This window comes from Petromyzon marinus, chromosome 10 (genome assembly GCF_048934315.1).
Source record: "Petromyzon marinus isolate PM22_M1 ecotype Great Lakes invasive population chromosome 10, UKy_Petmar_22M1.pri1.0, whole genome shotgun sequence".
NCBI lineage: Eukaryota > Metazoa > Chordata > Hyperoartia > Petromyzontiformes > Petromyzontidae > Petromyzon > Petromyzon marinus.
In genome coordinates this window covers 798,811-813,199 of record NC_133676.1, presented here as the reverse complement: position 1 = coordinate 813,199, position 14,389 = coordinate 798,811, and the positions used below count along the sequence as shown (strand labels likewise).

Sequence of the window (14,389 nt, the reverse complement as noted above, 5' to 3'; positions counted from 1 at the left end):
GCCAATCTAATATTGGCCCTCCCCCTACGGCACTGCCCACCACAGCATTGCCGTCCGGCACCAACGAGGAGGTAGCGGGTTGTTTTTGCCGGATATTCACACTCAATCTCCCACTCACTTGTTCACCCTGCCAGGAACTCGTTCACTCTCCCACTCATTCGTTCACCCAAACACTCACCCTCCCACTCACACGTTCACCCACCCACTCACCCTCCCATTGACTCGGTCACCGACCCGCTCACCGTCCTACTCACCGTCCTACTCACTCATTCACTCTCAAAACTCACTCGTTCACCCACCAACTCATCCTCTCACTGACCTTCCTACTCACTCATTCACCCACCTACCCACTCACCCTCCCACATATCCTTCCACCAACTCACCTTCCCACTCACTCACCCTACCATCCTTTTGTTCCTGCTGCCACTCTTTCACCCTCCCACTCACCCTCCTACTCACTCATTTACACACCTACTCACTCGTTCACCCTCCCACACACCCACCCACTCACCCTGCTAATCTCTCGTTCACCCTCCCACTCGCTCATTCACCCTCCCACTCGCTCGTTCATCCTCCCACCCACCCACTCACTCTGCCACTCACTCATTCACCCACCCACTCACCCTCTTACTCACTCGTTCACCCTCCCACTCACACCCACTCACTCGTTCAACCACCCACCCACTCACCCTCCTACTCACTCATTCACCCTCCCACTCACTCGTTCACCCACTCACTAACCCTCCCACTCACACGATCAACCCCCACTCACTCGTTCAACCACAAACTCACCCTGCTACTCAATTGTTCACCCACCCACTCAGCCTCCCACTCACTCACTCCCACTTACTTACTCTTTAAATAATTCGTTCCCCCACCTACTCACTCGTTCCCTCCCGCTTACTCCCTCACTCAACACCCCACTCACTCGCTCACCCTCCCACACCCTCCCACTCACCCTCCTTCTCACTCTTTCACCCTGCTACCCACTTGTTTGCCCACCTACTCACCCTCCTACTCACCTTCCCACTCACTCGTTCACCGACCCACTAACCCTCCCACTCACTCGTTAACCCACCCACTCACCCTCACATTCATCTTCCCATCCACTCACCCTCCCGCTCACTCGTTCACACACCCACTCAGCATCCCACTCAATCGTTCACGCTCCCACTCACTTGTTCCCCCTCCCAAACCCTCCAAATCACACTCCTACTCACTCGTACGCCCTCCCATTCACCCTTCCACTCGCTTGTTCACCCTCCAACTCACCTGTTAACCCACCTACTTACCCTCCAACTCACAAGTTCACTTACCCTCCCACGCACTTGTTCACCCTCCCACTTACTCGTTCACCCTGCCACTCACACTCCTACTCGTTCACCCACCTAATCACTCTCCCACTTACTCGTTCACTCACTCTCCCACTCGGTGGTTCACGCTCCCACTCAACCTCCCACTGATCCTCCGACACATTCACCCTCTCACTCCATCACCCACCCACTCACCCTCCCACTCACTTGTTCACCCTCCCACTTACTCGTTCACCCAACCACTCACCCTCGTATTTCACGCTTCCAACCACTCGATCACCCTCCCGCTCACTTATTCACCCACCAACTCACCCTCCCACTCATACGTTCAACCACCCACTCACCCTCCCCACTCACTCGTTCAACCACCCAGTCACTCTCCCACTCACTCGTTCACCCACCCACTCACCCTCCTACTCACTAATTCACCCTCCCACTCACTCGTTCACCCACCCAATAACCCTCCCTCTCACTCGTTCATCCTCCCACTCACTCGTTCAACCACAAACTCACTCTGCTACTCAATTGTTCACCCACCGACTCAGCCTCCCACTCACTCACTCACTCCCACTTACTTACTCTTTAATTAATTCGTTCCCCCACCTACTCACTCGTTCCCTCCCACTTACTCTCTCACGCAACACCCCACTCACTCGCTCACCCTCCCACTCCCTCCCACTCACCCTCCTACTCACTCTTTCACCCTGCCACCCACTTGTTTGCCCACCTACTCACCCTCCTACTCACCTTCCCACTCACTCGTTCACCGACCCACTAGCCCTCCCACTCACTCGTTAACCCACCCACTCACCCTCACATTAATCTTCTCATCCACTCACCCTCCCGCTCACTCGTTCACACACCCACTCACCATCGCACTCAATCGTTCACCCTACCACTCACTTGTTCACCCTCCCAAACCCTCCATATCACCCTCCCGCTCACTCGTTCACACACCCACTCACCATCCCACTCAATCGTTCACCCTTCCACTCGCTTGTTCACCCTCTCACTCACCTGTTAAATCACATACTCACCCTCCTCCTCACTCCTTCACGCTTCCACTCACTCGCTCACCCAGCCACTCACCCGCCCACTCGTTCACACACCCAATCACTCTCCCACTTACTCGTTCACTCACTTTCCCACTCAGTGGTTCACGCTCCCACTTTTCCTCCCACTCATCCTCCGACACATTCACCCTCCCACTCACTCGATCACCCACCCACTCACCTTCCCACTCACTTGTTCACCCTCCTCCCTTACTCGTTCACCCAACCACTCACCCTCCCACCCCCTTGTTCACCCACTCACTCACCCTCCCACTCACTCGTTCAATCTCCCACAATCTCCCACTCACTCGTTCACCTATCCACTAACCCACCCACTCACCATCCCACTCAATTCTTCACCCTCGCACTTACTTTTTCACCATCCCAAATCCTCCAAATCACACTCCTACTCACTCGTACGCCCTCCCACTCACCCTTCCACTCGCTTGTTCACCCTCCCACTCACCTGCTAACCCACCTACTTACCCTCCAACTCACAAGTTCACTTACCCTCCCACTCACTTGTTCACCCTCCCACTTACTCGTTCACCCAGCCACTGACGCTCCCACTCGTTCACCCACCTAATCACTCTCCCACTTACTCGTTCACTCACTCTCCCACTCGGTGGTTGACGCTCCCACTCACCCTCCCACTGATCCTCCAACACATTCACCGTACCATTCACTCCATCACCCACCCACTCACCCTCCCACTCACTTGTTCACCCTCCCACTTACTCGTTCACCTAACTACTCACCCTCCTATTTCACGCTTCCACCCACTCAATCACCCTCCCGCTCACTTGTTCACCCACCAACTCACCCTCCCACTCACACGTTCACCCACCCACTCACCCTCCCACTCACTCGTTCAACCACCCAGTCACTCTCCCACTCACTCGTTCACCCTGTTGTATATGTGGGTGTGTGAAAATTGATGAAAAATAATTAAAATAAAATGAAATTCGAAATTTGCATAATTAATCCAAAATTATGTTAATTCGTGTAATTATGCGTATAACTATGCTAATTAGAGAGGTCATCGTATTAATTTATACGAGTGGGTGTGGTTGTGTTAATGATAGCCTTTATGATAATCAGGCCCCGCCTCGTTGACGAGGTGGGGTTATCAATCAGGATAACGCAATCAATCGTGTGCAGTTACGCTAGTGTCAATTCGGCCTCGTTGTCTAACTTCGTATTATTGATCAGCATAATACAATGATTTTCGCTTTAACACTCCCCGAGTGTTCATATTTTAGGTCCCAAGTTCATATCATTCGCTTTAAAGTTTAATGAGTGTGGATTGGTGTGTTTATAGTTTAGGTTCCCGAGTTCATATCTCGTCGCAGGATACAGATTTATGCAAAATTTCCAGGAAAGAATCACACGACCACTTCTGTATTAATCAATTTATTTTCTAATTAAACCTTAACTATAATATGTATGTGAACTTTCAATCTCGGAACTTCAACACGGTATCCACACGGTATCAAGACAGTATCATCCACGACTGTACGACTTCACTTTGATAACACATGGACCCCGCATAAAGCGATTGCTATTAGTGAGAGAGTCAGAACATGCAAATGCTATGCTACACAAAAGCTTATACATTATATTATGAACGATCATTATGCTTGAAATGGTCAGCACATTATCACAGGCGATTGATTAACATGCAACGGTATTCATATAAAAAGACAATCAAACAGTTATTATTTCCAAAGGCATAAATGTAACAACAGATCCACCGGACAGAATATAAGATTACCGAAATGGCTTAGTGTGAGGGTATGCGGCGGAACGTGTTATCTCACGGGAGATTAATTAATTAATTCGTGAATAAGATTGTATGATCAGAAAATCGGTTTAGCACGATTCCTCCCCGGGAGCGTAGCTCCGGGGCGAAGGTGCCAAGGGTTAATTCGTATTGTTGGATCGGTTGGTAATTTATGCGATTAGAAGTACAGTCCAAAACAAAATATTAAAGAGGGAAATTATGAATATACTTTTAAATGTCAGACTGTTATCACACGATCGATGCTTCCACAGCCAGATGGTTCACGGACTTGAGTGTTCGCCTCTGGTTAAGGACCCATGTATGTTTGAGTGATATGAATTGTTTTGAATGGTCAGTGTTTGGAATTAATTCTTTGCGTTGCCATACGCTGAAGTTGGCATCGCTTGTAGAAGTAGCCTCGCTCCCTTTAGAGCGGTGAGGTGTGTGGGAGTTGTGCATCATACGTATCGGCGTTCCCTCCTCCACACAGCAGCCAGCCTCTGTCCACGGGGGAGAGTTGCTTGATCGCTCTCAGTTCTGCTCAGTGGACACCTCTCTCCACTGCTGGATGAGATGCGCGATCACGCTCGTGCTGGTTCGCTGACAGCAGTTTCTCTCCGCTGTTGGATGAGCTGCATCGGCACGCTCCCTCTCTCTGGGTGGAGAACTGGAACGTGCTCGTTGCTGGTTTGCTGAAAGCAGGTTTTTCTTCACTGCTGGATGACTCAAGTCGCACGTGCTCTTGCTCTGGTTTGCAGAAGCTCTTGCTTGGTGCGTCGGTCGCTCTGCAGCTGGACTCAATGTAGAATAATCTTTCAGCAATACTCTGTCTTTCAGCTCTTGGAAATCACACTAGGTGACGCCTCACTACCCTGCGAGTCTTGCCAACGTCAGTGGGTAGCGACGGGGCCACTTTGGCTTCTGCTCGCCGCCCCCTGCTCTGCAGCTCGCCGGCTGGCGACCTGTTGCTCTCGTTCCCAATTGGAACGGCTCCTGAGCCGACCCACTGGTCGAACTCCCCGCGTTCCGACCTCCTCCGAGTCGAACTCCCCGAGTTCCGACCCCCCTGGTCGAACTCCCCGAGTTCCGACCCCTCCGAGTCGAACTGTCTCCCGAGAGTCGACCCCCCCCCGGTCGAACTCTTCCGAGTTGCTCCTCCGAGTCAAACTGTCTCCCGAGAGTCGACCCACCGGTCGACTCTGGTGAGCCGACCCCCCCCGGGTCGAACTCTGGTGAGCCGACCCACTCCTGTCGAACTGAGGTTTCAATGCTCAGGATCCTCTTTTTATGCCCAAAAATCCCTTCACTCGGATCCTGCCCACAAGGCGGGGTTTCTTTCGATGTTTGCTGTGTCAGGATTTGTTCGTATGTATCTGCGTCCATGTGTGTCCGTACGTGTGTCAGTGTGTGTCCTTGTGCATCACCGACGGTATATTCCGTTGTCATACTCCTACCATAAAACCCACAAGTAAAACAATCAAATGTTATAAATTGTCTCGAAGGCGCCTCTCTGTCTGGGTGCACAACCTGGAGGGAGGGGCGATATTCCCTCCGACTTTCACCGACGCACAAAGAAATGGTTTAAAAGTTTTAAGTTAACATTTCATTTCATCAGAGTTCCACAGTTATGATTCTGTATTAATCCAAGGTCTGGGTCAGCTTCCCGTTGTGGTGTTTGACTCGTGTTTCCCCGAGCGTATACACACTCCTACCCCGCGCTGCAGGGATACAAAGACGGCCGGGATTTCCCTTTCTCTCCGACCCTGGGTTTTACATCGCCCTTTGCTTACGTTGCAGTTTTGATGTGCGCTTGCATTTCTTTTCCTCTCTACTCTTACTTTAACCCTGCTTATTATTTGCGTATGGGTGGAGGCTAGAGCATTTATGTTGACTTAGGAAAACCTGATTGTTATAGGCTTCGGGTCAAGTCGTATAGAAATTATTAAAACATGGAAATACATTTCATATTAAATTAATAGACGGGTGATGGTTACATTGACGTAGCTATTGGCAGGGTTCAATTGAAGTTGGTGTGAAGATCAATAACTTTAGCCTACCCTGTCGTTGAATTCCGATTTTAAGTTACTTTAATAGTAATGTAGAACCAATCAGCTTTTTGACTGAACTATATCTAGGCTAACGCAAACTCCCAGTGACCCTGGCTTGGTGTGTTTACGTCAGCCCCTGGCAATTCGCTGTGCTCTGCTCTCTATCTGCTCCCTCTGACCCTGGGAGGGCTCTTAATGTCAAAATCGTGTTAGTGGGTCATGGTAAAGATGACCTCCACATGCCATGCTGAGGCCTGGTTTGGTGTTTTTATTCATTATTAAAATTAAAAGAAACAATAGAAATATGTATCTATATGTATTGAAAAATTACTTGTTAATATTAAGATGGAAAGGGGGGCATATACAACAACCCACCCACCCACTCATCCTCCTACTCACTCATTCACCCTCCCACTCACTCGTTAACCCACCCAATAACCCTCCCTCTCACTCGTTCATCCTCCCGCTCACTCGTTCACCCACCCACTCACCCTCCCACTCACACGATCACCCTCCCACTCACTCTTTCAACCACAAACTCACTCTGCTATTCAATTGTTCACCCACCGACTCAGCCTCCCACTCACTCACTCACTCCCACTTACTTACTCTTTAATTAATTCGTTCCCCCACCTACCCACTCGTTCCCTCCCACTTACTCTCTCACTCAACACCCCACTCACTCGCTCACCCTCCCACTCCCTCCCACTCACCCTCCTACTCACTCTTTCACCCTGCAACCCACTTGTTTGCCCACATACTCACCCTCCTACTCACCTTCCCACTCATTCGTTCACCGACCCACTAGCCCTCCCACTCACTCGTTAACCCACCCACTCACCCTCACTTTCATCTTCTCATCCACTCACCCTCCCGCTCACTCGTTCACACACCCACTCACCATCCCACTCAATCGTTCACCCTCCCACTCACTTGTTCACCCTCCCAAACCCTCCAAATCACCCTCCCACTCACTCGTTCACCGACCCACTAACCCTCCCACTCACTCGTTAACCCACCCACTCACCCTCACATTCATCTTCCCATACACTCACCCTCCCGCTCACTCGTTCACACACCTACTCACCATCCCACTCAATCGTTCACCCTTCCACTCGCTTGTTCACCCTCTCACTCACCTGTTAAATCACATACTCACCCTCCTCCTCACTCCTTCACGCTTCCACTCACTCGTTCAATCTCCCACAATCTCCCATTCATTCGTTCACCTATCCACTAACCCACCCACTCACCATCCCACTCAATTCTTCACCCTCCCACTCACATGTTAACCCCTCCTACTTACCCTCCCACTCGTTCACCCACCCAGTCACTCTCCCACTTACTCGTTCACTCACTCTCCCACTCGGTGGTTCACGCTCCCACTCACCCTCCCACTCATCCTCCGACACATTCACCCTCCCACTCACTCCATCACCCACCCACTCACCCTCCCACTCACTTGATCACCCTCCCACTTACTCGTTCACCCAACCACTCACCCTCCTATTTCACGCTTCCACCCACTCGATCACCCTCCCACTCACTTGTTCACCCACCAACTCACCCTCCCACTCACTTGTTCACCCAATCACTCACCCTCCCACTCACTCGTTCAATCTCCCACAACCTCCCACTCACTCGTTCCCTCACCCTCCCACTCACTCGTCCACCCTGCCACACCCTCCCACTCACCGTATCACTCACTAGTTCACACACCCACTCACCCTTCCACTTACTCGTTCACCCACCCACTCACCCTCCCACTCACTCGTTCACCCTACCACTCACTCTTTCACGTTCTACTCACTCGTTCACGCTACCACTCACTGATTCACCCTCCCAAACCCTCCAACCCACCTTTCTACTCACTCGTCTACCCTCCCACTGACCCTTACACTCACTTGTTCAACCTCCCACCAAACTGTTCACCAACCTACTCACCCTCCCACTCACGTGTTTACTTACCCTCCCACAGACTCGTTCACGCTCCCACTCAATTGTTCACCTTCCCACACCCTCCCACTCACTTCAACACCCTCCCACACCCTCATACTCACTCGCTCACTCTCCCACACTCACCCACCCACTCACCCTCCTACTCACTCGTTCACCCACCTACTCACCCTACCACTTACTCGTTCACCCACCAACTCATCCTCCCACTCACTCGTTCATCCACCCACTCACCTTCCTACTCACTTGTTCACCCTTCCATCCATTCGTTCCCCCACCCACTCAATCGTTCACCCTCCCTCTCACTCGTTCAATCTCCTACAACTTCCCACTCACCCGCCTAGTTACTCGTTCACCCTCCTGGTCACTCGTTCACCCACCCACTCACCCTCCCACTCTGTCGTTCGAAAATTTATAAAATTATGCAAATGTATGAAATTATAAAATTAAGCAAAAATTATAAAATAATGAAACGTATGTATTTCATGTTAATTGATGTTAATTTAGGGTAAGTGTGATGTGATCACTCGTATGTGTGATTAAACGTGTGTAAAATATCACGTGGAAAAGTAGGTATATGATCTATATGTGTGTGTTTCGGAATATTATTAATGTGTGTCTGGCAAGAACAACCCCCTACCTCCTCGTTGGTGCCAGACGGCAACGCTTTGGTGGGTAGTGCCATGGGGGGAGGGCCTTTTTAGATTGTCCATTCCCCTCATGGCGGTTGTCACCAACTACAGCGGCCAATAGGGGGCTCTGGACGGGTGCGAGGGGCTGGTAACTTCTCCACCTTCAATTCATTACCCCAAAACAACGACTGAAATTTTTAATTAAAAAGCTTATGCCGGAGGCCCCGGGGGGACAGGCGTCTATGACGTCTCCTGACCAAACCCCATTTGGCAGAGCCAGGAGACTGAATCCTTACCCTCGGGCCTCCTCCAGAAACAACAAAAAACCACTACGTGTGGCCACGTGGAATGTTCAAACTCCCACTGCGGAGGAGAAGCTGCAACTCCTCTGTTGGGAGCTGGTCTGGTACCGCCTGGATCTCTGTGGTATTCTGGCGGTCCGGTGGGGCAGGAAACTGCCAACAAACAGGGATTGGCTCTTCTTCTGAACAAAATAATGAAGGGAGCGTGCCGGTGAGGTGTGCGAAGCTGTAAGCCCCAGGCTACATTGGGTTCGCCTTCCCATCAACCAGAAGTGAGGAGTATTGGTCGTGGTTACTTATGCCCCCACCGAAGACGAACATCCGTGGAGGGATGCAGGCAAGGCCGATGAGTCAGATGCCTTCTATGACCTCCTGTAAAAGGTGCAAGCTAAAGTTGCCCCTTGGAAAAGAGTCATCTTGTTGGGTGACTTCAATGCCCGAGTTGGTCATGATGCTAGCACCTGGTCTGGAGTGATTAGAAGGCATGGGCCAGATCAGCTCGATAACAACGGCAGAAGGTGGCTAGATTTTTGTGCAGCCCAGGGGCTTGTAATTACCAACATGCTGTTCCGGCTTCGGCGTATCCACACAACATCATGGATGCATGCCGGGTCTAAGCAAGAACATCTGCTGGACTACATAGTCATGGAAAAGCGGATGTGGGCCCATGTCCTTGACACCAGGACTTACCGTGGAGCTGATCTGCCCACTAACCATCGGCTTGTCATCTGTAAGATGACAAGTCGATGGTCAGCCAGCCCTGTGAGTGGCTGGCTGAGGTGCCATCTGTTGAGAAATTACCATAGGCGATCCGGAGTCTGAGACCAGGAAAGGCACGGGGCAGAGCTGATCTCCCAAGCGAAATGCTGAGGGAGGGTGGCGTTTGTGCACATGGCACATGCCATATTTTCTGTCCGTCTGCTACAGCAAAGACGTAGGGAATTCCAACAAGACCTACATCTCTGCATTATTGCCCTGGTCAAGGTCTATGATACCATCAGGCCTGGGCTCTGGGTTGTTCTTCATGATTTCAGAGTTCCTGACCCTCTGCTCACGATCATTAAGGACCTTCATGATGGTGAGCGGGCCCGGGTAAAACTACATGGTCGAGAGTCGGAGCCTTTCCCTGTACACCTTGGGGTGTGACAGGGATGTCCTCTGGCTCTCACATTTTTTTAGCATCTATTTCAACCACGTAGTTCGTGAAGCCTTCAACAACTGTACCGGAGGAACTTCCATCTGGTACAGATACAATGGGAGGCTGATCGATGCCCGGGTGTGGTCAAGGGATGGCTCCCTATTGGTCAACCATGTTAGGTATGCTGCTGAACTGGAGCGTGCCACTAAGCAGTGGGGCCTTACCATCAGCTCCACCAAAACGAAGCACCTGTCTGGGTATTTTGTAGCATCGGACACTCCTCCCCCACAACTCTCAATTGGTGATGAGGCAGTTGTGGAGAGAGTGGAGAGTTTCCCATGTCTGGGCAGTGTGCTCATGACCGGCTCTGGTTTGACAGCAGAGGTCTCATTTCGAATCAGTCGAGCGGCATTATCTTTTCATCAGTTACTGTACATAACGCTGTGTGGAAGCTACCTGGTCTGTCGTCAATCCCCCTAATGGAACATCTTCGCTGGTTAGAAACATGTAGGCTGGCCTGCCTACGACCCATCCCCGGTTTATCCAGGCTGGCTTGTGAGGAGCTCACAAATCCTTGAAAGATCTGGACAAAGTCCATTGGTGAGCTCCTCCGGCAGGCAAGGCTGCGTTGGCTAGGTCATGTAGCCCGCCTGCCCAGCCACTGCGTGCCTAAACAGCTTTTGCTTGGCCGGATTAAGGGGGCTAAATGGGCGTGGCACGGGCTAGAGAAGAGATGAAGTGATGTGGTATAGGAGGATGTGGAGCTGAGTGGACTTGCCGATGACTGGATCCATCGGTGTCAAGATCGGGCTCTTTGGAGGAGGCTCGTGAAGGATGCTACTGGGCAATTGGAGGCAGTCGCCATCCAACAACAACGGAGGGCAGAGGAGCGACGCTCGCAACAAGGAGCTGAGCGCCGGGTGGCTAAAGCACAGCAATTTGGCACAGTAGTGGGCACAGATGGTGCATCAGCCAGTCTTTTTTAGAATGAATCATCAGCCAGTCATCTCAGTCAGTCGACCCCTGGCACCTGGGTCTGCCCCGCAACCTCCTGGCAGCAGGTGTTCGACACTTCACGTGGCCTCAACGTGTACATAGCCTGGCAAAGGTGTCGTGGTGACGTCACCGCCACTTAGTGGCGAATGGCGGTGTGTTAGTTTGTATTACGATCAATAGGTGTGTGTAGTTACATGTATTATTATTATTGGCTCTTTCGTTGTCTTGGGGGTGTATTATGTGTGTCGTTATTTGTAATTGATGTGTGATTGTGAGGGTGGGGCTAGGCTTCATTGTCTAGGGGCGTATTGTGTGTGTGTGATTAACCTGTGTATCTATGTGTAATGCTTACCATCGTTGTTTAGGGGTGTATTCACAATTTTGATAATACAATAATTTTCATTTTAACTTTTACTGATTATGATTCTCGCTTAAACATTTACTGATAATGATTTTGTGTATTTATGTCTGGTCTCAGGACTGAGATCTCGCCACAGGATCTTATAATTAAGATAATTACGCATGAACTTAGGAAGGAAGCACTCACGATCTTCTGTGTAAGCAACTTTTATATCCAGGAACACTCTAATGTGAACACACTTATGTAGGTGGTGATACAATCTTGATTTGAAGCTTTTGTGACTGCGGGAATCTATACTCTTTGATTATTTCGGTAAAGTCACGTAGGTAGAAATAAAATAAAACAAATCATGATGTTTCGATCGCAACAGAAGCAATCTTCATGAGGTGGAACAACCACAGCAAGAAAAATGCTGAAGTAGGCGAGAGAGCTGCCGTGGCAAGAGGTTTTATCAGTAAGAAAGGCGAGAAGGGCAAGGGGAGATAGAGAGAGGGGGGAGGGGGTGTGGAGCAGGGGAAGGGGGGCTGTGTGAGCGCTAGGGGGAGAAGCAGTGAGGCTGGGGGGGAAGTAGGCGGGGCTAGAAGTGGGAAGCTGAGTGTGGGACACGGGGGGAAAGTAACTCGGAAAAATTATACTAGTGTAGAGTAGGAGTTAGTGACGTCATGTCACGCTCGCCCTCTGGTACGATGACGTCACGGATGGTGACGTCATGCACAGGGGGCGGGACGGTGATGTTATGTCCCCCTCGGGGATTTAAGCCGGAACCCGTCACGGGTTCAGGGTCGTCTGGAGAGTCCGGGAACGTGTACTGCACAGTCGGGACCCAGGGGGGGGGGGGGGGGGGGGGGAATTGGCACCAGGCTAGGGTAGCCTGCGGGTGTGCTAGGGACCTCCCCAGTAACTTTCCCCTGGGGTGTGGAGTGTAGGCACTGAGTGTGCAGTACACGGAGTCGTGTGCGGAGAAGTCTTTAATAAAACAACTGGCGTAAGCCCTTAATAAAACTGGCGTGAGCCCCTACACGAAGATCTGCCTCGGAGTCATCATTTACGCCTCACCAACTGACGTCAGGAGTGGACTTTTTCAAGGCGATGCTCTTGAAAAAGCGGAACCCACTTGTTGCGTCTTCCAACGACGCAGAGGCGGCAACCCGGGACCGGACGATCCCGGGCTCCGTGGCCCCGGTTGTTGCGGCCACGGCTGGTGTGTCTACAGCACCAGTGAAGGACATCGGGCGCGCTGGGGAGACGCCATTACAGGTCCTCTAGCGACCACGTGGCAGGCCGCCGCCATCTTGACCATCGCGGTGGAGAAGCGGGCGGGACCGGCCATTTTGGAGGTGCCACGTGGTGCGCAGCCTGCTGCTGAAGCAGCTGTGGCACGGGAAGGAGCCGCAAGGAGAGGACGCCGTCGTCGCTTCGGGGGCCTGGCGGAGGAGGCGCGGAGGGCATGCTGGGTCCGCGGTGGGGCCGCCATTTCGGCAGCTGGCCAGGATGCTGTTCCCGCCAAAATGCCGTTCCCGCCGACGTCAACACCTGTGGAGGCGGAGCTCCACACGTTCGGGTGGCGGCCCGACTTCTGCTCGAGCGCGGGTGGCGGCTGCAGTCGCAAGAGGAGTCCGTGGTCGGCGTGCAAGATTCTTCCCAGCGCTCCACCCTGCCGTCCTCCGCTCGTCACAGCTTGTCAGGCGAGGTGTGACGCGACACACACCGGCCCCTGTTGACACCTCATCCATCTTGCGTGCGCCTGGTTGTGAGTTAATGTTATTTTTTATTGTTTTCCCGCCGGGATGCCGGGTGTCCAATCGCTTTTAATAATTTGCGTCTGTTCGTGGCGTTCATGTCGGGTGTCCGCATGTACCATTTTTGTTCATTACGGCGTCGGGATTGTTATCTTAAGGAGCCAGTTAATGATTAATTCGGCTAGGTGTGGGTCTCGCGCTCCGTTAAAATCCAGTGGATTGCCGGGTTTATGATTTGTTGACACTTGTTGGTTGCCGTTGCGGAGTCGCGATTGTTTTGGGTATACAGTATGGAGCTTCGCTTGTGAGTGTTGTCAACGTGTGACTGTGGAAAACCCTGTTCATCATTGTTAATGTATAGCTGTGCTGTGATTGTTCAGTGTATAGACTGTATGAAGCATTGCTCGAGATGGTTGGCTGTATGCAGAATGCATAGACTGCATATACTGTATTACCCCATTTGGCGATTATTAGGCATTTTGTGTATACATTATTTTTTGCTCCTCAAATTGGAGTCCCATGGTAAATGTTGAGGGGGGTTTTGAAATGCAAGGTTCAAATTGTACGTGTTTGTGAGGGTGTGAGATTGCGATTGTGCGGGGGATGATTGCCTTGGTTTGTGGCTCTGCCGTCATTGGTACGGAGCATTTAAATTGAGACGGTGACATGCTGCCAGTGGTTGGAATTGTTGTGCTGGCTGTCAAATTTCTTGGGGCACAGATCCTGACCAGGAGGGTCCAGGGGGTGTTGCGTGCCTAACATGGCAGTTGTGGTCCCGTCATGCTATGGCTGACGGCTTGACCTGGCTGCCCGGAGATTGAAACACTCCGTGGTGTGGATAGCCTAGTGGGCTGGGCGCTCACATGGCTTGGAGAGTGGGGTCCTGTCATGCTACGGCTGACGGCTTGACCTGGCGGCCCGGAGGTTGAGACCCTCCGTGATGCATCTGGAGCTGGAGGCTCGCCCTGCCAGCCTGGAGATTGAGACACTCCGAGGCGCGTTGCAACAGAGGGCTGGTGATTCGTGGTGTTCGGGCGTTGTTGTCCAGTTGCGTTTAGACTGTATCCGT

General features: G+C 51.6%; 1 protein-coding gene across 1 annotated transcript in view; it reads right to left on the bottom strand.

Annotated features, from left to right (window-relative positions):
- Positions 1-14,389, bottom strand: part of LOC142924187 (uncharacterized) — a 95,117-nt gene that overhangs the window by 65,261 nt on the left and 15,467 nt on the right. The window contains exon 2 of the mRNA XM_076065995.1: positions 13,115-13,258. Coding sequence (XP_075922110.1) covers positions 13,115-13,258 — 144 coding nt within the window. The remainder of the gene's footprint in view (positions 1-13,114; positions 13,259-14,389) is intronic.